The following is a 24967-nucleotide window of genomic DNA, read 5'->3' on the forward strand; positions in this document are numbered from 1 at the left end:
TGAAAACAGTGGTGATAACAGTGATGTTTTTGTTGCTGCTGAGCAGTCCTTACAAAGTCAAGGCCTTTCTGTTTCTCACACTGCCCTGCCAGCAAGGAGGCTGAGGACGCACAAGAAGTTGGTGGGGGGTGGACAGTCAGAGGGCACTGAGGGCATGTCAGAGTGATGGCATTTGTCTTCCGAAAAAAACTTTACGCATGTTGAGCCTTGCTTTCTTGGAAATGGCTGAACATCTGCCTACCAATGGGAAGTAGTGAATGAATTCCTTGTTTTACTTTGCTTGCATGTGCAGCTTCGGTTTTATGTATTAAACTGTCTTAATCTCAACCCACGAGTTTTCTCACTTCTGCATTTCCAATTCTCTACTCCCCTAGGGTGTAGAGAGTGAGCAGTTGAGTGGGGTTCAGCTGCCCACCAGGGTTAACCCATGCCACATTGTTGTGATGTATTAATAACAAATATTAAAATCAGCTATAATTACTTAAATAGAAAAAGGAGCCTGTCATTTCACTGTTTCTATATAAACAGCGAATTTAGCCACAATGAGACGCTGAAGTGTATTTTGGTTTTGACTTCGCAGATGTAGGAAATGACTTCCTTTGCCTAGTCTTCGTAACAAATGAGGCAAAATTAATTAATATAAATGCCTGTTGCACAGTTAAGCCTAATCCTACAGCTCAGAAGCAGACTGCAAAAGCCATCAGTGAATGCTTTTTCTGACTTCAAGGAGAAGATACACAGACTGAAAGATAGGGAGGGAGAAAGGAAAGACCAATCTACCACCTTTCTGACACGGTCAGCTGAGCCATACGCAATAGAAGTCTGTATCACTGTTCTGTATCACTGCAGGATGACCCACATGCAGCACGGGCACACAGGACATTTTTCAAACAAATAAGAATAGCATACATCACCTTTTAACTAGTGAAAAATCCGTGATTTTAAGCAGGCTGTAATTTCTAATTGCACCATGGATATTTTCACATATGAAATCTGAAGCCACCAAAAACCATCCAGATTCTGAAATGAAAGGACCATGCAGCAGGCAGCTTACCCGTTTCCTGTGGAAAGAGGCAGACCTGGGGTGTCCTGAAGAGGTGCAGGAGGAGCCGACAGGTCATCCTGGCCCCAGGCTCAGCATCTGGATCCCCGCAGGCTATGGAATATGGGACATGGACATTGGGCATCTACCCAGGACCTCACAAGTCACGCTGGCAGGCCTGGAAAGGTTCTAATTCACAGCCCCATTTTAAATGCAAATACAATAATTTCATCAACAGGAATCAGCATTTATGGCCTTCAGTCATTAAAAAGAAAAAAAAAAACAGGAAAGAACAGTATGATTTTTGTTAAGCAAGAGACCTAATTAATGGCAGAAAAGAATACATGGCTAAACTGGCTTTTGATAGCCAATGAAGAAATAAGAAAAACAAATCCAGACAGAAAATGAAAAGAAATGTAATGTGGCCAACAACGGGGACCATAGCCACTGTACTCCTGGGTAGATGCAAAGATGGTGCCAGAGAGAAAATGTCAACATCAGGCACTGATGCCAGAAGGAAATGAGAGAGAAATGCACACTGTGGGCTACAGAAGATACATAGAATGGGTGAGCTTCCAAAATGTTTCATAGCACAACCCAAGTAGATCTGGCAGACATTTGGTGATATTGCATAACAGAAGAGGACAGAGCATTGTCAGCAACTCTGACAGCACTTGTCAGCTGTGGGTTCTCTGATCTAACCTGGCATCACTCCTTCTGCAAACTGCGGGGACATACATGCTGTAACGTACAACAGGTGGTGTTTCACTACTTATTCAATCATTGGAAGCTCACTAAAAAGTCTTAAGTTTTTTGTTCTAAGTTTTTCTCTTGATACATTCTTACCAGCTGCAAGAAGAGAAGGCAGTGCAACGTGCTGAACTACATCCTCCAGAGAAAAGCACTGCCGGGCAATCAATATAGCAATGAAAGTGGCCAGGGAATCGTGGAATGACAGGTCACTCACCTGGAAAGAAAAACATTGCGATGCTTCACATGACAGTGCACACCTCGCTGCCATGATTATTACAGAATTAACTATTAGAATAAACAGTAAAATGTATACACATAAGGATCTGTCTCCACATTTTAGTGCATTACCAAACTTTTAATGACAAATAATGATAGCTTTGAACTTAATTTTAACACAGACCTATTACAAACAGCACAAATAAATTCCAAAATAAAACCCACTCGTCTTACAAAAATCTGGGAAAATTTTATCACTTTATAAAAATTGATAACACCAACACTCATTCCTGAGCTTAAGGACAAAAATATGTCTCCAATGTACACAGCTGCAATCTGTTCCTAAACTACAGATCAATATATTGGATCAGATATTGAATAACATTAGGCACCATAATCCTGCTGACTTAACAAGGCTATGGTAACTTGTATCAGGTGAGTAAAGAACAGCAAAATGTACCACAAACTCTACAATTTAAGAGCCAACACCAGACACAGGGTCTTTAAAATAAAGAGTTATTTACACATCCATCAGCACTTCAGAAAAAGTATGCTGACATCTACTCCTTTCCAAGAGCACCTCCAATATTCCATAACATTCCATATTAAAGTAAGAAAAAAATGCTGATAAAGAGAAATCCCTAAGCACTGCCCAAATTTTACATTCATGCTGAAGATGTAGGAAAGAATAAAAATCAATCAGGAATCTCACGAAATGCCTTGAAAACTAATGGACATAGGACTAACTTTGTGCCCAGCATTATGCACTGAATGGAGACCTTACTATACCTCTAAGTGCACCCGAGGTAAATAAGTTTAACAGATACTTCAGAAGACAGCGTGGACTTACATCGACGCTGCAGAGCAGATCATTGAAACCCCACACATGATTTGAAGAGCAGCAAAGAGCTTTGACAACCCCTAGCCACTCTGAGCTCAGCACCGTGCAGCATGCCGTCAGCTCCGCACAAAGGTTTGCTATGTCATTAATCCTACGAGAGAAGAGAAAAACAAATACAGAAGCAAGATCTTTTGAATACAATTAATATTTAGGTCAAAGGAAATCGGTGTTTGACAGCTGAACCGGTGTTTCCTTGCTTAAGGGGAGGGTAATGTCCAAAGGTGATTCTGCTACTGGTACATGTAACCTAGTGCAATTCGGCTGCGGACAACTGCCGCACCTACAAACAACACGCAACTTGTAGCCCGCAGCTTGCATTCACACACAGCAGCACGGGGCCTTTATTTTCTGTAAGCCCAGCTCTGTACACCTTGCCCTGGTACTCGCTCCCCTGCCTGCGCTAAGCTGCCCGGAAGGAGGGCCGGAGAGCCAAAGCCCCGCCGCCCGCAGCCCCCCATGCAGACGGACGCCCGCAGCCCCCCGTGCAGACGGACGCCCGCAGCCCCCCGTGCAGACGGACGCCCGCCCTCCCGCCCCTCAGCACTGCCCTGCAGGCAGCAGCTCTGTCCTCGCTCACGCCGCGGTGCCACCGGGCAGCGTGTGGTGCGTGGCCCCAGCCCCCAGGGCACGGCGCCAGGCCAGTGCTGCGGCCTAGGGGGAAGGAGAGAGACACGAAATCAGGCGGCATGAATGGATTTCATTTGACCGACTGCATACTGCGCAGCGTGTGATTCAGTGTGTGACTCAGAGTTGGGTAACATTTCAGAAAACAGAGCAGAGCTGACTCATCCCAGTGCAAGTTATTTTTTCCCTGTTGCACAGCGAAACTCGCTCAGCCACATTTGGATGTTGCTGGTCTACAGAATCGCCGGTTGCTCTGCCCTCCAAAGATGCCCCCCATTTCCTGGATGGCTTCAGGCTGGGGAAGAGGAGAAGGGTACAGGAACAGCACACGCTTTGGGCAGAAGCCGATCAGGAAAAGAAAAAAAATCCCCATTTCCTCCGGTTTTGTGATCTGTCAGTAACCTTAACAAAGATGGTCAGCTACTGCTGCACCTAGGCCTAACTATCAAGACTAAGAATTCCTTACTAAAAATTGGAACATAATTAGAACAGAACAGCAAATTCTGGTGATTTTCATTGTTTAAGAGGAATAAAAGTGCTGGAGGCAGGAATAAATGCTAGATCCAAAATCGGTGCCCACTTCAACCTGCATCAGGGACTGCAGAACAAGAAACTAGGGCAAAAAATTTCAACACTGTAATGCCGCATTTGCACAAGAAGACGGTCTATATACAGAGGAAGGAGGAAGCAATTGAGAAAAGAATGTATGAATTATGAAAGAAAACACTGTCAGTGTAAACCTCAACACTGATGTTAGTATATTTACTTCACGAGTTCTTCACTGTACTTCTTGTCAGTACTTTGAGATCATCTAGAAAGATCTAACAGCCGTAAGATCCAAGAAGTGACACACAGGATCAGACAGAAGTTGCACTGTATGGTGACAAAAGTCAGCACCTGCTGGTGTCAGAACACAGCCACTGCAAGACAAAGCAGGAAAACCTGCTAAGTGCTGATCTCGTCCTAAACTTTAGTTGTTGGAGAGCTGATGGAACCATGCGCCAGGAGGTCTAAACTACTCTTAAAATGTAACCGACAGTTGTTATAACCCTAGTAGCTTCTACTTAATAAAAGTTAATACTTTTTACAAAAGATTTTTTGACACATTACATATTACCCACAAAGATGAATTTCACTATGAAAAATTAAATTACAACATTTAACGATTTAAATATCAATTGCATCAGAAGAAGGAAGCAACCTAATGCAAAACCTTCTTTCATTTACAGGCATCTGATGGGTAAGCATTGTGCTGGGCCATCCTACCCGATGCAGCACACCTACTGATACAAAAAGCTTACTGCTTGTCCTACAGTGAGTACTTCCTACTCATTAATCCCTTTCGTTAAACTATGCAGATTGATTCTATGAATGAAAGTCAAGGGAAACTGACAAAATAAACTTTCAGCAATAACAAAGAGTAACAAATGAAAACAATTGCAACAAAGACACAAAGAATTGCAACAAAGACACAAAGCAAACAGGCAAAAGGAAACCTCACCTGTACCATGTAAAAATCCATACAGTTCCAATTCCAGAAGGGTTTGCCTTACCTTCCTGCATCTTGATGCCCCATACACACATTCATTAGTGCATTGCAGACAAAGCTGTAGCGGTTGGCTGCGTTATCACTCAGGATCTTGCCCAGCATTGAGTAGTTAATGCTATGAGCTGAAGGATTCTCGATAAAATCTAGCATGAACTCTGGGTCCCACAGCAGATTGGAATTTGAAGGCTGAACATTGCTGTATATTGTTTGCTTCACCTTAGAACAGGCACTACTGAGGACCAAAAAAGAGAGAGTTGCCCAAAAAAAAAGTATTTTGCACAAATATTATTGAACATACCATGTGGGATCAGAAAGTCCTAGTTTGATTACCATTCTGTACACAATCTCGTTTTTATAAGAAGCTTCTATGACATCTACTGCCATGGTGAGTGGCTGGATAAAGGAACGCACATGCATTCCTTTTGTGCAGTAACTTCCCAGAACACCACAGGCCTTTCCAGTGAGCTATAATGGTGCTTCTTAACACTGCTCTCCCTCCTCATTTGTTATGACACAATGAACTGGAGCAGTGGTAAGCAGAACTAGTTACAGAAAAATGTAAGAACTTATCTAAATCACCGCCCCATATCTAGTAATAATGTGATACAATTGACAACTTTTTGAAGGGTGAGGTCAGTAAATAGAGAAAAGATACACAAAGGTCATGTTTTGGCATTAAAAATTATGACAAAAGACCAAGAAATAGTAAAGGCTAGCAATACCTATATGTTAATTTGCTTTCTTTGGTGGTGGTGGTGGTGGTGGTGGAAACAGAAAAATACTATTAGAGAAGAACATAAATTTCACACACAAAATAGTCTAAGGAGTGTTTGTCTCAAGTGTTAGATCTTATACCATAGCTGGGAACAGCATCCACACAAAGTTCATTGATTTTGTTATTTTCCATCCAATGTTGGAAGAATTTTGGTCAATCTGTTGCAGCATTATGGAAAACAAACCAGCCACATTAAAATCTATGAAAGCGAAGGCAAGAGGAGGGTCCAAAGCTGTGTCACGGTTGCCTCAGCAGCTGACCCAACGCCGATGGTCCCCACTGCCCTTGCACCAGACGTGCTCGCTGCACTGCTAACCACAGCACAGCGAGGAGGGCCCAGGCCATTGCTCCTCCACGGCAGGTACTGGCACAAACACAAGGACTTCACAGGCTCAGGTCCACGTGCTGTGCTGCCGCACTTGGCACATGCAATAGGATTTCATCCATAAAGGTAAAGGAGCAAAGGCAACGGTGTATTTTCCACGGAAAGCAAACTGAACTGAAAACAGAGGAGTCTGCATCAGCCTACAGGTTAGGCAGTAATAAGAAAAATCGCGTTTCCACCCACCTGAAGAGGTCTCCAAACTTGCTTCTCAGGTGACTACAGGATACATACAGGTCATAGAGGTAAGCTAAAATACACCTTTCTGGGGAGGAACATTCTGAGGGATTAACAACATGCTTGACCACCCCACACAACCTGCAAAGATAGAAACCATTCTGAGTTCATCCCAACACACCTTAGAAATGCATCTCATACTGTTACATATTGTATAAACCCCATTAGCTAGGTAACACGATTACAAATGTTGCATCTACAAACTGATGGGGTCGTTTGAAGTTTGGTGTCACCTGTGAGTTTACATGGGCTCCAGAGAGGACAGAACTCCCTCCAGACAGGGGAGCCCAGGGAAGGATCGGGTGAATGGGTAGCAAACTGAGATACACAACTCCGACCTGTTCCTAGGCTACCAAGGGTGCAGGTCCTACCAGCAGGAGCAGGCTGCAGAGTTGAGCCATCTGCTCGACACTAGAGCAAGCACAGACCTGAGCTTGCTTGCAGCCTTCCAGCGCTGCTGCAGCAGCTTCCAGTGCCATGCACTGCTTGGTCTCACTACCTGAACCTACACACATTTTTTGTTTAAAAGAGAACAGCAGAAATACTTTTTTGGAAAAGTGTAGCTGCCACATACCCTTCAAATACTTGTGCAGTTTGCTCTGAGTTGAGAATGAGACAGGCGTGATAACGCCGCAGGACAGCAACAATGCAAACACACAGTCCTGTTGTGTAGCTTCCTGCCAGGCTGGATGACTTCAGCAGCAGCTCTGCCTCCACAACACTCAGCTCGTTCAGCAGCTAAAAACACATACACAAAAACAACCAGCTGAAAATAACTTCCAACTTAAACATGTAAAATAGGTGTTAAAAAAAAAAATAAGGAAATACTATATGGCAAGCCAAAACAAAATCTTTTTCGCTAAAGAACAAGGGAAAGAGGCAGCAAAATCAACTGTTAAAGTACAGAACACGTCCCTCAGAACTATTTTTCAGAAGAACACAACATTTCTGGCACCTACATGCTTTACTGTGTAATAAGATGCTTGCACCTGAAACAGTGAAGCCCATACTAAAATACTTAGTGCTAAAATAATCCAGTTTTTTATTAATTATATAAATATATTTTTAAAATAAAGTAGATCTGTCCACTGCCCGTAATGGTCAGAGAGTAGGACAGAAGGGGAAGTATCTGGGTAGTTTTTTCAGAGGTTAGGAAACCGAAACAGAGAAAGTCCTATGACAGCAGATCAGGAGAATATAATTGGTTTGTGTTTTTTTTTTCTGGTTTTACTTAAAAATGTATCACAGCTTTGCCTGATGTACCTATTAATAAAATTAACTCTTCTTACCTGTATTGCAAAGTCTATCAGTCCATTGATGTTCAGTGCTGGTTCCATGAGATCAAAGATAAGTTGTATATGGTGAGCCAAGGGAAGATGGTATGATGTTCCTGAGGCAAAACTAGTTATTTGTTCGAGAACATTACTGGAGATCTGTGAAAATAAATGTTGAAAAGTTGTATGGTAACTGAGGACTTCTCAGATATACTACTGTTCCAAAAATCCTAAATTTGTTAATTGGTAATAGCAAATTACAGCATTTTGCAGATAAAAGCACTAACAAATCATGCCTAAGTATAGAGTATATCTTTACCATCATGCAAGTCAGTTGTAACACTTTTATTTGCTACATAGACAACGCAGAAAAATGCTGGTCTACTGCTTTACAGCTAAATGTCAAATTGCTATTAATATCTACAATAATTAATTTTACTCTGTGGGATCTTTTCAAAATTCAATTTTTGTTTAAAGGAGAAACAAAATCTATTTTCATCCTACCGTATTGTGCTTTTTTATTGAAATAATTACTCAAACGATGTCCTGCAAACAAAACGTAATGAATTCATTCAAAACACCAGATCTAGTGATGTGTTATAAATTAAGTATCAAACATGAACTTCTTTTACTTTGTTTCTTAGGCTAGCCTGAGTTTATTGAAAAATACTTTAAAACAGTAACTAGAAGTAATGAAAACCTATGCAGATACATTTGCACACAAGTCCTGATATAAACCAGGAAAACAGGCTTGTCATTTAAAATAAGTTATGTTCTCAAGTCAGCCACTAATACAGTTTTTTAACGGCAAATGTTAACTATAAATTTAAATACCAAGAAAAGAACAAACTGTACTATCCATCTGTTTCTCAGACAGTTTGTTGCACAAACACACAGAAAATATCTCACCATCCTTCATGCACGCAGATGCAGTAACATACCTTTTACATACACGAGAGATTGACTGATAGGTATCTAATTTACCAGTGATCCCTAAACAACGATGTTAACTGAAAGGTAAAACTGAATTCAAATTTTTCAGTTAAAAAATCATGACACCTGTAACAGCCCTCAAAGCTTCTTAAAATTAATAAAAAAGTCCTAACAAACCAAAACAAAACAACAAATACCTACTGAAGCAGATATTTTAAAATACCAGTGCAGCATTTTTTTCTCTTGCCTTCAAAGAAGCAGTGCTCTCAAAATTCTTGGTACATACAAAACATTTCTAAAAACCTAGATTCGCTTCCTATTTGATCTCTCTATGGCAGAATATAAAAGGCTACAACTTTATACATGGGAAGTACCTGAGATGTCACCTGATGTTGATCAAAATATGACAGTTGCTGTAGTTTTGTGAATACCGTCTCAAGGGTTGGAAATGCTTCTTGTTTGTTCTTCCTGGCTTTTTGCCCTTCATCCCCAACTTAACAGATAAAAATATTATTTTGGTCATTTTATATTTAATGGAGCCCTAGTAGCTCTGCAATATTACTGCTTTATAACACAATTAAAAAAATTTAAAGCTTCACTCATGACTACATAAAACCTTTTTTCTCTCAGTTTTCCGTTATACTTGGGGAAAATACAGAGCATAGCAGGTAACAATGTAAAAGCTACTTTAAGGTTATTCCAGTGCAAGAAGGCGCCATTCAATAATAACTGAAAAATAGTCACATTGTTTTACTAGGAAGGTAAGGAATATGTATGTAAGGGCTGGCCAGTATCTCGTATTTGAGGCTTTAACCTAACGGCAATGTTGACAGCCAAATTGCTATAATGTCAAATAGGGATTTCTAACCACAGCATAGGGACTTCTAACCACAGCGGCCTTCTCCTGTCCCGGTGCCGCGGCACAGCAGGTGCACCCCGTGCTGTGGGAACGCGGTACCTCGCCCAGTGATGGGGAAGGGGATGAAAGCCAAGTTACATGATCAACATGCGCGGCTTCCAACTTGCTGAGCACCTCAGCTCCCATGACCTTCTCTACAGGCTACCATACAGCACTGTTAAAGCATTTACCACCCGTTTCAGTAGTACTCTTCTTATTCAGAATTTTCAGGATGTCTTTGGTAATCTTCTTCAATTGATGTCTCGCTTCGTCACGCTCCTTACCGACACCGTAAAGAAGAATCATGCGCTGGTTACACTCATGACTTGAAGATTCATCCTGAAAAGACCAGAAGGAGTGAAGCCTCTTTTCTTTATCTGTTTCTGTTATCAGTTGCAGAAACCCAATAGCCCAGACTGCAATAAACAATAACAAACTCTTCATCACAAAAAGCACCTCATGTGATTATTCATATGGAGGAAGTCACTGACAAGGGTTAAAATACAGAGGGAAAAAATGTAACTTGGTATTATGAATTCTATAAGTATCTATGAAGACAGAGTCAGAAGATGCGTAAGGATAATCACCCTTAGCTGCCCATGGATTGATATTCAGTAGCAAGTCAGTAAATAAAAGACAAAATGTCTAGAAACTGTATCACTTCTCTTGCTATGTACAAATCCATTAAAAAGAAGATGCAGCCCAACAAAACTGTGTTCTGTACATACAAAAGAAACAGACATATTTAAGTTTACTTAAATTCTAAATGGTTATATTTAGTCTTCTACTAAAATATATTCTATAATGTTGATGCACAATAACTTAAAAACTTGGAGAACTGATTTGCAAGTCATATAAGGTGTAAATATTTCGTGCAGTTACCTTCTCCAATGACTGTTTCTCTTTACAGAATGAGACTACTTAAAGTTTTCAAAGAGATAAGGCTGTGTACAAAAGTCATACTAAACAGCACACACCACACAAATCACAAGGCAAAAAGATAGTAGGCGGAAGTGCACTGTACGCTCAGAAAGTTGCAGTCTTACAAAATACATGACCTCTTTTAAAAATAGTGTCTCTGTCAAAAGCAGGAAGTAAACCTCAAATTATCTATAAAATTCTATTTCACTCTCTGTTCTAGAGGAAACAAAAGGAGAAGCACTGACAGCATCACCTGGAACTTGCAGCTGTCTCTCTGGCTGAGAAACCAGTTCAAGCCAGAGGAAGGTCTAAGTGGCAGAACTGGGATGTGAAGCTGTTCCTCCAGCTTCTCCGGGCTCCCAGGGACTTGCACATGAACACTCCTGCCCGCTGCCACAGTGCGGAGCGAGAGGAACCGCAGGCGACCCTCTGCCAGCAACACAAGCTTCCCATCACAGGAAATACACGAGATTTCATCACTTCTCAACAGCACACTACGGTAACCTCCTCTGCTTTCTAGTTTGTTTGTTGTGGTTTTTTTTCCTGATATTGTATACTTAGTGAATACTTATTTTGTTAGAATGACAGCAGCGAAATCTGCCATGTGCTTCACAGCAAAGCAGATTTAGAAATTCCTCTCTAAGTCTTACAGACAGAAATTAAACTTTGCAGATCTGTGAGAAAAATGCGGGGGATGCTCAGGCACTGGCTGACAAAGCTTCAGCTCCTCCAGGCGCCTTATTTTACAAAGACAGAGATTGCTCTGAAAGATAGCAATTTTTACAATCGCATCAGTACACACCCGAAAGCCGCTCCTTTTGTAATACCAAACTGACCGATTCAACACCCCTGCCTGGCTTCTTCTTGCAACCAGTTTGGATCAAACCCGATCAGACCGAGGCTTTCAGATTAGCAGCAAGTTTTCCACTGAGTCCCTGCTACGAGTTACGTGGGTGCACACGGGCGGGTGCTTGCGGTAACAGGCCGGGCGATGCGCTCTGCGGGACGGCGCCAGCAGCGCTGCCGGAGGCCCGTGAGACACCAGCGCTCCCACACTGCTTTGGCACTGTGGTTCAAGCCAGCGAAGTTTGAGATCTATCTGCAACATGACATTTGATAAAGCATCTGATTTAGAAAAATGACAGGATAAACTAGTAGTGAAGTTATACATTAATACTTATAATATAAACACCTTTTACAGACCGTGCTGGCAGTTGTGGAACCACTGAAGTAAGGTGCCGCTCGCTATCTAATTGCTGGCATGCACACCCAAAGAGCAGCCACTCGTGTCTCACCTCTCTCCCCCTGGAAGCAGCACTCAGGGACTCGGGGGGGGCCACGTACACCCCCTGGACCCAGCCCAGTGTTGGAAGCAGGTCTGAGGGCAACAGGCGGCAGCCTGCAAGTGGCCGTTCCCACTGCCTGGCAAGGGGCATGGGGGGAAAGGGAGAGAGCAGCCTCAAGGGTAACCAACAGCCAGGCTGGAGTAGTGCCTCTGGGAAACAAAGACAGCCAGCCAAGCAGAAAGAAAATAAAAAAGGGACATTTGATTACTCTTTACTTCAGCCTGGCGCTGTTAAATCTGCAGTCAAAAGGAGTTTAACTGCCATCTCTTTTCCACACTAAGAAGAGGATGTGGAAAAGGATGTTTCTCCTTCTTCCTTGTAAGAAAAGGAGGTAGTTTGTACAGACGCATACCAGACAGTGAAATGGCAGCCCTGCCGGCCCACACCACGGCCTCACTGCTGCTGCACTGAGCTGCTGCAGGCCGCCCTCCCCGCTCACGGCTCTCGCCGCCCGGCCCAGCCAGGTGGAGCTCGGCCTGGGGGGGTCCCGCCCGGGGGTCCCACCCGCCCAGCCCCTGCCTGCAGCCCTCTGGCCGGGCAGGAACGCTGGCAGAGCAGGATGGCAGGTCACCGTGGCTCCTGGGTCACAGAAGAGCAGACCAGGCCAGGCCGCCTCACAGGGACAGCTGTGCCCAGTGCCAGCTCTCCCCCGGCACAAACCCAGCATCCTTGGTTAGATGAAAACCCACCTGGCAGCAGTCAAAGTCCCACTGGAAATGTTCCCAATACAAAAATTTAAAATAAACTAAAAAGGCTGAAGTCTCGCAATAGATATAAGCCCCACTTTGTTTATTTTTTCTTTTGTTTGTTTTCACAAGGAGGGTGGAAAAGACAAAATGCAAATGAAAGCCACAAACTTCAGCTACTCTGGCAACGGCAGCAACTGCAGCAGCGATAACAAAATCAGTCAGGTCATCTTTCCTTTGCTTTACACACTTCTCTTCCTGGTGGGTCTCACTATGAATGGCCTGGCAACGTGGATCTTCTTTAAAATATCCAGTAAATCCAATTTCATCATCTTCCTCAAGAACACTGTCATTTCTGACATCCTCATGATCTTGACTTTTCCATTTAAAATCCTTAGTGATGCAAAGTTGGTACCGTGGGTGCTGAGAGGATTTGTGTGCCAGGTCACCCAGGTCATATTTTACTTCACCATGTACATTAGCATTATGTTTCTTGGGCTAATAACTATCGATCGCTATCAGAAAGCCACTTCACCATTCAGAACATCAACCACAAAAAGCCTTTTCGGTGCCAAGATCCTGTCCACAGCAATCTGGATATCGATGTTTACTCTTTCATTACCCAACATGATTCTAACAAACAAGGAAAAAACACCTAAGAATGTAAAAAAGTGTGCTCTCTTGAAATCTGAGTTTGGCTTAGTCTGGCATGAAATCGTGAACTATATTTGCCAACTTATCTTCTGGGTTAATTTAGCAGTCATAGTTGTATGCTACATACTTATAAGTAAGGAACTGTACAAATCCTACAAAAGGACGAGATGCACAGGAAAAGCATCTAAAAAAAATGTAAATCTAAAGGTTTTTATCATAATTGCAGTGTTTTTTATTTGTTTTGTGCCATTCCACTTCACTAGAATTCCCTACACTTTGAGCCAAACAAGAGACGTTTTTGAATGCTCTGCTCAGAACACCTTGTTTTACTTAAAAGAGAGCACGCTGTGGCTGACATCACTAAATGCTTGCCTAGATCCATTCATTTACTTTTTCCTTTGCAAATCATTTAGAAAATCCTTGCTAGACACGCTATGCAAGCACACAGAATCGCCAGAACTCCGAGCACAGATGGCAGTGCAGAATGAAGGAGACGACACAGACGAGACACCACTCTAGCACGAAGAACTAACCATGTCCCTACTTGGCCACGTACGTTTATTTGGAAGGCAAGGAGAAAGCAGTAAAATCCTGCTGAAAGTTACCTAGAATTTTGCCATCACCTATACAAATCGCCCTACCGATGACACACAAACACACTGGAACCGACATCACTGGTTGCAGAAATGGCAAAATTAGAAAGCTTGAATAAAACAAGAGCACCATCTGATCATAGACCCCATGCTTGTCAGAATTTCTAGGAAAAAGTTAGAATTTATAGTTGGAGCTGCAAGAAAAAAATAAACCAGTCACGAAATGCTACAGAACAGAAGATGACCTGCAGAGATTTTGCAGAAATAGCTTAATTTGGGCCAGAGTAAAGTCCATGACAACACAAGAGCCAACAGATGCAAACAAAATCCACAATAAACATAGTTTTTAAATACACAAAGTTGTTACCTTGCATGCAACCAAAAGATAAACAGAAATATAGGACATACGTAGGTAAACTATTTATCTGTGCAGATTTTTGGTAACAGAGTAACATTTTGTTTACCTCATTACATGCTTGCAGTTCTTAATCCATTGACCAATAATTGGTTTATGTCAGAGGAAATTATTTCATAACCAGGCTTACCTTGATGTGTGTTCAGTCTTCAAATGCTTCACCTTATTATATGAAAAATAAAAAATGTACACTTTTACAGAGAACAAAATACTATATTGGAAAATGCACAAAGATTCAATCTACAGAATACTTAGATCTTAGTGAACGAAAAACTAATTGTAAAATCTTTACTAATTATTAAGGGCAGCCTGTTTGCACTATACAAGAATTGTAACCACTTACACCTTTTCATTTGGAAAAGTGGGAAAAAGGAGGAAGGTATTCTCAGGAACAATTATCATTATAATTACACATGAAAAATACGCAAGGCTAATGTAATAAACTATGTTTCATTTAGCATAGCTGCAAAACAGCTCCCAGTCAGAAAAAACGTTCCGTCAGCAAACAAGAGCTCAGACCTGCCCCAAGCCGATGTCCTGCCTACACCTCTCCAGCAGTCATCTGGTCCCTGGCAGGGCACAGGGAGCTTTCGAGATTGATATCCAACTTCCTAAAGCATCAGAACACAGTTCACTTACTTCAGCCCTCAGCCCTGGAGCTGATGCATCTCTTATAACCTGCCTGCCTAAATCAAGGATTTCACAAACTTTTCATGTACAGCTTACCCTGGTGTACAATCCAGCACTGATTACAATCAGTGTTGGGTTACGCTGCAGAAAATAGGGCACCATTATTTCCCTGAAACCAGCAGCATTGCCTGTCACTTCTGAGTGCATTTTTGGCAACCACCTGGGCCCAGGAGACTGACCAGCTCCCAGCTGATGCCTGAAAGGGACTTGTGGGATGCTCCTTTTCCACCCAACATCCATCCTCCACATTCTTTGCACATACACACAGATTTATTATTTAATTATCTGCCAGCTGCTTCTCCTGATCAGATGGTGTGTTCAAACAACAGATACTGCAGCTCTCTGCATACCACACAGATGTCGCTGATGCCGCACGCAGGCACTTAGTACCTGCCTCTGAAGTTGGGAGCATTGTCAGGGTGTAAGAGAAGAAAACGTGGAAGAAGCTGACTTGGAAGTTGGTAATAGGATGTTGCAACAGTCCATCTCAGCTTTATACAGTCTTCGAGGCATGCCCAGAAGTCAGGTCAGGCAGCCAGGGACACGTCAAGCTGATGATGTTGGCAAGGGTGACCGTCACTTGGTCATCCTCAAGGCACTGTGCTCTCTGCCAGACTTTTAACATCAACATCAGCATGTGCATGTACGTTAAACAAAACGTATATGCCAATACACGGACATTATCAGTACAGCCACAGACTGAGAACCTCAAAAAGCAATCCGCATCTGCCCACAGAAGGACAGCTTCAACATGAGCCCGTTCCCACACCAAGCAGGAAGCCAGAAACAGCTGACAAAACCAGAAGATAAATCACATTACTCAAAACATTCTGTTTACAGAGAAATGCATTAGATTCCAACATAATGCATAATAAATACATAATAAACACATAACAAATACAAAGCACACCATGAAGCAGAGGCAGCTTTTGCCAGAAAGGGAAAGTCTCTATATTCGGCATGCCATCTCACCTGGCCACACTGGCATCAAAATGAACCAGAAATGCCATTCTGAAGATCAGAAGAAAAGCTTGGGTTCCTGTGTGGGATTAACAATCCCACAAAGAAAATACACCTCACATTTTAAGACTGCTTTTTTTTTTCCTTCTTCTCTTCTCTGAATCTTCACCAGGAATTCAAATATTAATTATTGCCCAACAGATTTCAAACCTTAACTGCTCATTTCAGTGTAAACCATAAAATACAAAGATGGAATGCATTTTTTCTTGCCTTCAGTGGTCTATCTAGCCAATTTCTCAAGCTACAGAGGGAGGGTACCATTTCTGAAAATGTCAGTGTACATGATTTTGTAGCCAAGTAACCCCATGGTGCTTCATCCCATTGTAAGGGTAGCTTTGAGCAGACTTTCTGATGATGGATTTAATGCCAAATAGTACTGTCCAGATCATGGACATTCACACGCACAAGCTACATTTGAAGATTATCCTGGGAAACCGTCAGGAAACGTTCTTTGTTCATTCTTCTCACATCTCTAAAGGACCCAAATAGTAATGGCACAGTGTAGTTGATCCACATAAACAAAAATCCAGACAACGTACCCACCTTCACAGATATGGCCGTTTTTTTCTTTGTCAGTAGAGAAGAAGGTAGTATACTTTTTGACAGAGACTGAAAGGAAGAGAAAGAGGCAACAGCAAACGTGATTAACTAACTCGGATGATAAGTGGAAATGAGGAAGGAAACAACACATCACCACCAGCAGAAAAAGTTTCTTCATTCTACACATTTCCCCATTCTTAATACTTTGCTTGAGGCTTCTGTCAGCAGAGGAACAGCAGATGAAGTGGAGATAGCCAAAGACCCCTCTTCAAAACAGCTGCTGCCAAGTTTGCTCAGGTACTTGCACTATTGGAGCGCTCATCTGGTATGACGGGGCACTTGGGCATCTGGCTTTCAGATATAAGAGGCTGATAACCAGCGGTGTGCATCTTATTCTCAAAAACATTATTTAAATATGCGCTGAGAAAGGAAAAACGGTACATGCTTGGTACGAAACACCAGAATTCACCTTCCCAGAGGCACCTTGGTTATCAGCCACAACTATAAAATTTGTATTCAATGTTAAAATACGTGCCTACATAAAGACAAATGGTTCTCTAGGCATTGTGCTGTTATACCTTGCTATTATGTTATCTTAGGCCTCTATAATGATTATATACCATTTCAACTTTTCATTAGACATTAGTCTGTAAACCACTTAAACTTTGACAAGGTTTAGATTTAATATCAGCCAGTCTGTTTAATGCATGTTCCAGAGTTTTTGTGTAAATTGTATAAACCTGCTAATCACTGCCAGGAACATGTCATCTTGAATACAAACTGTTATGCTGTATGTTTTCTCTCTCCTTTTCACTCAAGTCCATTCTGGAAAATGGAAGACTTTGCGAACGAGAGTACCACCAGTAACTCCAGCGGAGCACCCTTCTCCACCCCATGCCACCGAGACACCAGAGTTACCCACGTGGTCTTCCCAGTACTCTATACACTCGTCTTCCTCCTGGGACTTGTACTGAACAGCCTGGCTCTTTGGGCTTTCTTCTATATTCCAAGCACATCAACTTTCATTGTCTACCTGAAAAACACCTTAGTATCTGATTTTATAATGACACTGATGCTTCCTCTGAAAATCCTGACTGACTCTGGCCTGGGACCATGGCAACTCAAAGCCTTTGTCTGTCGCTTTTCAGCCGTAGTATTTTATGACACCATGTATATTAGCATAGTGCTCCTTGGTCTCATTGCTTTTGACAGGTTTCTCAAGATCGTGAGACCCTTTGGGAAGTTCTGGGTGCAGCATGTGACCTCAGCAAAGATCCTCGCAGGTCTGGTCTGGCTCTTCTTCCTTGTTCTCTCTCTACCAAACATGATCTTATCAAACAAGAAAGCGACACCGCAGTCCGTAAAGAAGTGTGCCTCGCTGAAGAGCTATTTTGGACTCAAATGGCATGAAGCCGTCAATTACATCTGTCAGTTCGTCTTCTGGACTGTTCTCATTCTTATGTTTCTATTTTATGTAATTATTGCCAAAAAGGTATATGAGTCTTACATGAAAACACAGAAGAAAGAAAACAAAAGGGAAAAAAAGGTCAAGGGGAAAGTATTCATCATTTTTACTGTGTTCTTTTTATGCTTTGCCCCCTTTCATTTCAGCAGGGTTCCCTATACCCTGAGTCAAACGACAACCCGAATGGAATGCCGTCTGCAGAACCAGCTCTTTGTCGCTAAAGAAAGCACTCTTTGGCTGGCTGCCACAAACATCTGCATGGACCCTTTGATATACATGTTCTTGTGCAAACCATTTGTAGAGAAGATATTATGCAGGAGAGTAGACACACTTCAGAAAACAGTTCATACAAACCCCAAATCCGAACTGGACACACGAACATCGGCAACTGAACCTTGATTCTGGAGCTCATATTCATATGCGGATATTTGTAGAGAAGTTAAAAAATAATGTTTTACTTCTGCTGTAGAAAATTAAAGGGCAGTGGTACTGTAATACTACTACTAAATAAAAGTGGCACACTGGATTTCCATATTTATGCTCACTGCTTAGCTTTGATAGGCGAAAAGCTGTCACTCACATCGCCGCCCCAGATCTAACACTGATCTTCCCCCAGGCTCTGCCCTCTCATTGGGATCACCGCCACTAATCAAAGCTGGGGAAGCCCGACTGCGTCTTGGTTGTGCCTGCCCGGCCACAGTTCGGCTGCACTCGCACCACAGAGATCCGTACCACCTCAGTCAGACACTAATGCGACTTCACAGCTGTAACCACACCAGTCTGAATAAAAAAAACTGCATTGGTGATGCATAAAACTAACAGTGATCAGCTTGTAGCCTTGCATTGCTGTGCTGGCTCTGCAAAGTTAACAAGAACTAAAATGCCTTCGCTTGAGAACGAGATACCGAATAATTCTATGTGCTTTAAGCAAACAAACAAAAACCCTTTCTTATTAACACTTGAACATCTTACTGACTATAGATGCTTCTAATGATAATTTAGCTTTATTTGGGAATAAATCGCAGAGCTCTTGATTTTGTATGTCTGTAACTTTCCCCCTGGGTGCCAGCTCAGCTGGCAGGCTGCAGGGCAGGGAGGAGGAGCCGTACCTGACAGAGGGACATGCCCCATTCCCATCCCTCCCCGCCTCTCATACACATAATTACTTTCCTGCCACCTAACCCTGTTTCCTCATCCTTCCTCTCCACCTCTGAGGAGATGTTTGGGGAGGACACGGTTCTGCAATACCTCAGCCCCCAGGCACATGCCATGGCTGGTCGGCAGAGGACCCAAAACTGCTCCCTGCAAAAACCCTGAGCCGTGCAGCACGCACCCTACCTCACTGCTCACCAGCAGGGAGTGCCGAGGAGCGTCCCCTCGGTCGCATGTTCACCCTTCCCAGTGCTGAGTGGTGAAGAAAAGGCAGCAAGCAGCGCTGTCGCCCCACTCAAAAATCCAGCTCCAGCTGGCTCATGGTGCTACTCACCTCTCCATTAGCCATCCCACCAGGGGAGTCCAAATCTACCGTGCCTAAAGAGAAACTGCTTGTAACCCAAAACCCTGACATTTATTCCACTGGTACTTGTCCCTGACATACCCACCACCCCAGGGGCCACCTCTTCATCGTGCGCTGCCCAGGCGATGTGGCATTGCAGAAGGGGCCTCAGGGAAAGCACCACAACTTGCTCTCTTCCATCACCCCTACAGCTTCTTGTAACCGCCTTCACCCCGCCTGCCCCACTGCACTGTGCCTGGACGCTCACCTCCTGTGGCCCTTCTGCTTGGTGACACTGTGGGACAGAGATGGCAGAGTCCCCAGCACCTGGCTGAGAAACCGTCTCGGACATTACCAACAAACTTCACTTCTTCTTAAGCTCTCTTGCTAGCTTTGTGTCGTTTTCACGTGTGCCAGATGCTTTGATTACTGCCTGTTTGCTATTTCTATAACTTTAAATATTTACAAAAGCCTAATGCAATCACGTAGGTTGCTCCATACACCCTGATTTTTTCAAAGCTGTGTTTAGACTACTGTGTATTAATTACATCTGCCTTTAGGTTTCCCCAGCCTCTACCACACAGGTAGATGTGTTATTTAGCAATTTCAACTCTGTATCTTCTCTACTAGGCACGTTACATACTTTCCGTAAGTATAAGACCCTTTCACAACTGGAAACTGGAAAGCCCCGGTCAGCTTCCAACTGGTTCTGAACTTCTCTATAAATCAGCGTTCTCTCAAACAGTGTCTTCCTCTCAGGATTAAATACTACTCAGGAATTAAATCTTCTCTCCCACACACATTCAGTGTTTAACAGGATTAATTTGGCTACTTTAGCTAAAGCAAATATATTAAATTTTAGTTGTTAAAATACTCACTACTGTAGCAACTGCATAAAGAAAAGTACAGAGGACTCTGAAAATGTTCCACTAAGCCTGTTGACACACACGGCAATTGATGCTGTGGCTGAAGCTCAGCACTGGGGGAAGACAGCTTTTAAATCAGCTGCGGTACTCAAGCAAGCAACCTCCCGAGGAAATCTGCGTTCCTGAGCTTTGGGCACACTAGGGCAGAACTTAGCACAAAACTTCTCGTTTCTACTGCTCGGAACACAACATTCCTATTTCACGCTGTGCACAAACCCATCCTGGCAGCACACGCAGTTAAGCACCAAGAGCCTGTATGTAAGGGTGGGTGTAACCACAAAATGGGATGAGGTGCTCCTTAAATACGGGGTGTGCCAAAGGTTTCAGAGGAGTCTTAATCATCTGTTTCTCAGCGGCGGCTTCTTAGGTAAAGGGGAGACAGATTTACCAAAATCTGCCACAGAGAAATGCCAGCTGACTGCAAGGATATCGCTTTCAGGAAAAGTCCCCTAAATTCTAACATTTGGGATCTTGCACTTCTTTTCCGTCAGTTTTTAGACCCCTGCCTCCAGACAGAAGTAAGAATTGTAACAGTTAAAATATCTCAAAGTTTAGGTCTCTCCTTTTTTCAGGCTCAAAAAAGGCTAACACAATATTTTAAATCTTACACAAACAGAGATATTTCAGGAAGAGGCTTGTCTCGGAGATGAGGAAGCCAGCAGGCTGGACCACCGCAGCGAGTACCAGTAGCGCGGCACAGGAAGCTGCTTGGCCGGGCTCTCCAGAGTTCCTCAGTGCCCCTGAGGAATTTGTGTGATTCCATTTAGTCTACCAGCAAATTCAATGGTAGTCACCATTTTTCAAAATCTGATTTTTCTCCCAACATAATTTGGAAAGACTGGTACTGACACTCATGCCCCTGGAGCCGCTGAGAAACCTGTGCTTCTAGGTTCAGCAGTTGTACAAGCCAGAGCAAACACGTGACATTTCAACCTTAAACATGCTTACTGCAGTCCATCATCGTCATGATGCAGCAGTGAGGCTTTTCCCTTCCACTTCCAAGTTTTCATTTACTTGGCTTGTTTGTGCTCCAGACTACAAACAACACACAACCTAGAAACTAGAAAGCTGGCAGCAGGCCTAAAACTTGTTCAGACAAATGAACTTTATTCCAGGCTCCCAAGCTCCTGGCTTCATGTGAAAACTATCGATGCTTATTCTACATTTTTCTACAGGTTGATGGGTTACCAAAAGGGGAACTACAGGGCACCAGGCAGTCAAGTTTTGTAGGAAATCAATCTTATTTGGGTCCACAAAGGCCAACTGTACTTATTATTTTACTTGCTTTTAAGAAAAATAAAATATGTTATACCTTTGCCTAATATATCCACCATTTTAGCCCTTTAGGTTTTGCATCAGACTGCCTCTTCTCAGAGGGACAATAAACACCTGAACACCTAAAGACAAATGTTGCGCTTCATTCGTGCCCTGGCTCTCTGGCACCACAATACAACCCTCTCCAACAATGCTCATATGACTCTGAGCATCGAGAAAACTCTCACAGCAAACACCACTACCTCAGTTAATTAGAAATGCAAAAAAACAATTTGCATCATGAATAAGAACTGGGAAGCCAAGCCAAGCAACCAAGATATTACCCATACGACTACACACAATCACACAGGGCCAGCAGGGTGCATGTGAAGACTAAAGGCTCTAGAACTGCCTTACACCTACAGAAAGGATCCGCCAGCCACGGCGTGCACCTTCAGGTAATCTGTCAACACAATGTGAGGAGCTCAAGGATGAAGGAAGAAGAAATGAGCTTTATAAAAGTGAATCCTTTAGTTAGTTCCCTTCTTCTATTTTTATTTATTAAATAAAAAAGCTAGTTTCATGCATTATCCAGGTGGCTAATCTGCTTTAAAAATAAACCCATAGCTTGTACCGCCAAATGTGATAGTAAAGGAGTTTTAGAATAAAGCAACACAGTAATTGCTGTAATAAAGTTGTTCTGGCTCTTATGTAATCTGAGAGTTGCTCTGTAATCACCAGAATACAAAAAGGGACATCCAGCCTTTGAATAATGTGAACAATAGCAAAGTTACAGGTTAGCGCTCAGCATTTCTTCACACCACAGCTTCACATTTCTGCGGTGCTGCTTTTACGACAAGCTCTGTAGCATTTCCTTTTTATGTGCTGGCTAGTCCAGACCTGCTCGCGTCCGAGGGCTGCCAAAAAACACATCTGAGTTAAAAGCCTGCTACGGGATGCTATGATAGTGCTTTCTAATCCATTAAGTTCCACTGATATATCAAAATACAGAGATCTTAAAGGAAAGTTAATGTTCCACTGCATCATATTGAAAAAGAAAAATACAGGGCACCACCTATTAAACTATTGGATCTCTACGAGAAATTGTTTTAAACTTTTTTATTTTCCCTTCTACTCTCTTCCCTTCTTCCCCATGACATATCCCTCAGAGCTGTTTAAGACCCCAGAGACAACCCCACTGTTAGAGACACCTGAAGAAGAGCACAAATCATGCAGACGGGAGCGTATCGTTCCCCGCAGCTGCAGTGCATGCTGCCAGGCAGGCTGCACAAACGCTGCAAGCAAGACCAACACAGCAAGACCAACACATTTTGTTCAGTGCCCAAACTAAGAGGTCCTCAGAGGAGCAGAGACTTCAGATCCTGGAATTTTGGGTTGTCCAAGCATCCCAAGTAGGACCATCTATTGCAAGAAATCCCAACGGAAACAAGAGGCAGATTTCTCCTGCAACATCTGCCACGTTCCTCACAAATGTCACACTGACAGCATTTCTCTTCAAGAAAATTGAAGGACCACGTGGCCTGCAACAGGTAGGTGTCCACGTCAGCATCTGGGTGAGTGGTCAGACATAGCTCGAGAGCCAGGTTCCTGAAAGATGGGAATTTTGAAGAGGCTAATCCTAGCCAATTTTCCAGGTGTGGAAATGAGGATGCAATATTGTGCCTGAGACCAGCTAACAGCTGAGCAAGCTGGTGAAGTCCTAGATTGTGAGAAGCCAGCACGAGGACTCAGCTTCACCCAGCTCTCCCTTGTGGAGAATTGTCCGGAGAGCGGACACAGCTTGGCAGACCAGGACTGTGAGTATGAACCTCACTCGTGTGCCTTGTCTCCAGGACCCATGCACCTGCCAACAGCAACCCACTTACATGCTAGCCTGCTCTCCAAGCAGCTTTTTGAAAGGATGCACTACCCGCAGTGCCAAGTGGACAACATCGCGTAGGAAACTGACCTGAGACATCCTGAAGATAATCTGCGCACAGAACAGCAGTCACAGACCATGACATTACTCAGCTGCAATCCTTTGCACAACCAGGCCCCATAAGGTACAGACTAAAAATCACCACTGGTAATACCTGAGGGAAAAGACTGAGAAATCACCTTGTTAGAGCTTAAACTCAGAGGCACTAACAGGTCTAAGCTGCAACAAGGCTACTTTATAGGTCCTTTGGACACTGACAAAGGCAGAGGAAACCACAGCGGTGAAAAAGTGGTGCCAGGGTAAGATGCAAATCTGAGTCTAATCAGAGCTGACTCCAGCATCACCAGTTAGTACTGAGGAAGAGATCTGAGAAATCCCCAAGAGAGCTAAGAAACAAAGAAACTTATTCAAATTAAATCCCCCAAATTCTCAAAAGGAAGGAGACAAGGCCATCCCCAAAATCAGCACAAAACTTGCACATTACCTTGCCCTCAAGTAAACCAGAATGTGCTGGAAGCCAACCAGAGAGCTTGACGTACAACACTCATCCAGAGCATGGTAAACCAAGGCAGGTGCTCTCAGAGCTCTGGAGCCTCCCACTTACCGTTCAGCCACAGGGAAAAGGGCAAGAAACACAAACTGCCTTGTCTGCTCCCCAGCAGAGCACCGTCCCCACTTAGCAGAGCGTGAAGGCAGTGGTTTACAGAGACAGGAGAGGGAACCTCAGAGGAGATCTAATACTGAGAAATGAAGCTGTTTGCGTGGACATGCAGCGAGCTGTACTGTACCTGAGTTGCACTGACGATAGCACTTACCAGCACGTCCTGGGGTGGCTGCCACAGCCTTCTCTGCTGGAGAACTTCTCAGCTGGAGGGAGCAGCATGCCAGACCATCAGTCAGGAACATGCTCCTGTTTCACACTAGCTCCACTGAGGAGAAAGACCTAGATCTGAACACCTAACGTTAAGAGTGGAAAATGACTGAAAGCCAGTGAGGAGGTGAACCACATACGGAAAGAAAACAGAAGGCACCATTGGTCTAGAAACCCAAAAGCAGTTGAGAGAGGAAAAAAAATCACACATGGAGCTGCTAAGCTGTGGAACACAAGGCAGAGTTGAAAGAAGGTGAAATGGTGGCAGGCACACCGTTCTACTTAGCCATGTGCTAGGTCTGAGAGAGGCAGAAATCTAGGCAAGTCTCCTCTACCTAACTGCAGAAAAAGCCTTCTTCATCCTCCACTGACGTGATACAGGCACTCCACCGTGTGCATGTAATAGCGACTATCGCTTAACGTTAGAACTTCCATCTCCTGAGATCAGTTTTGCAACTTCTAGTAATAAATCTAAAAACATATGATAAACATAACACGTGTTCCTGCTGGCTTCATTTGCATCATCTGTTTTGCCTTGCAAAAGCTGGTCTTCAAAGATGAGCCATGT

The 24967-nt window shown here is 43.3% G+C and overlaps 3 protein-coding genes across 10 annotated transcripts in view; 2 read left to right on the top strand and 1 right to left on the bottom strand.

Moving 5' to 3' along the window:
* The window catches only part of MED12L (mediator complex subunit 12L), a 140284-nt gene that overhangs the window by 34180 nt on the left and 81137 nt on the right, over positions 1-24967 (bottom strand). For 4 of the 5 annotated variants that reach the window (XM_083848917.1, XM_083848915.1, XM_083848916.1 and 1 more), the window contains 9 exons: positions 9776-9923; positions 9061-9179; positions 7769-7912; positions 7054-7217; positions 6429-6560; positions 5090-5317; positions 2862-3003; positions 1889-2009; positions 1055-1156 (listed from right to left, as the gene is read on the bottom strand). In XM_083848917.1, coding sequence (XP_083705043.1) covers positions 1055-1156; positions 1889-2009; positions 2862-3003; positions 5090-5317; positions 6429-6560; positions 7054-7217; positions 7769-7912; positions 9061-9179; positions 9776-9923 — 1300 coding nt within the window. Of the gene's footprint in view, positions 1-1054; positions 1157-1888; positions 2010-2861; positions 3004-5089; positions 5318-6428; positions 6561-7053; positions 7218-7768; positions 7913-9060; positions 9180-9775; positions 9924-16452; positions 16519-24967 lie in introns of all 5 variants that reach the window. The other variant, XM_083848914.1, reaches the window with a different exon arrangement.
* Positions 10866-16307, top strand: P2RY12 (purinergic receptor P2Y12). 2 transcript variants are annotated; one of them, XM_083848927.1, is made up of 2 exons: positions 10866-11004; positions 11707-16307. In XM_083848927.1, the coding sequence occupies exon 2, from the start codon at positions 12688-12690 to the stop codon at positions 13708-13710; it is 1023 nt and encodes a 340-aa protein (XP_083705053.1). In that variant the 5' UTR covers positions 10866-11004; positions 11707-12687; the 3' UTR covers positions 13711-16307. The 2 variants fall into 2 exon arrangements, with proteins under 2 accessions (XP_083705053.1, XP_083705052.1); XM_083848926.1 differs by having other exon boundaries at positions 10872-11004; positions 12670-16307.
* P2RY13 (purinergic receptor P2Y13) lies at positions 10868-18440 on the top strand. 3 transcript variants are annotated; one of them, XM_083848925.1, is made up of 2 exons: positions 10868-11004; positions 17269-18440. In XM_083848925.1, exon 2 carries the CDS (start codon positions 17282-17284, stop codon positions 18311-18313), a length of 1032 nt encoding a protein of 343 aa, XP_083705051.1. In that variant the 5' UTR covers positions 10868-11004; positions 17269-17281; the 3' UTR covers positions 18314-18440. The 3 variants fall into 3 exon arrangements, with proteins under 3 accessions (XP_083705051.1, XP_083705049.1, XP_083705050.1); XM_083848923.1 differs by lacking the exon at positions 10868-11004 and adding an exon at positions 16376-16746; XM_083848924.1 differs by lacking the exon at positions 10868-11004 and adding an exon at positions 16609-16774.

Source organism: Anser anser (genome assembly GCF_964211835.1).
Source record: "Anser anser genome assembly, chromosome: 9".
NCBI lineage: Eukaryota > Metazoa > Chordata > Aves > Anseriformes > Anatidae > Anser > Anser anser.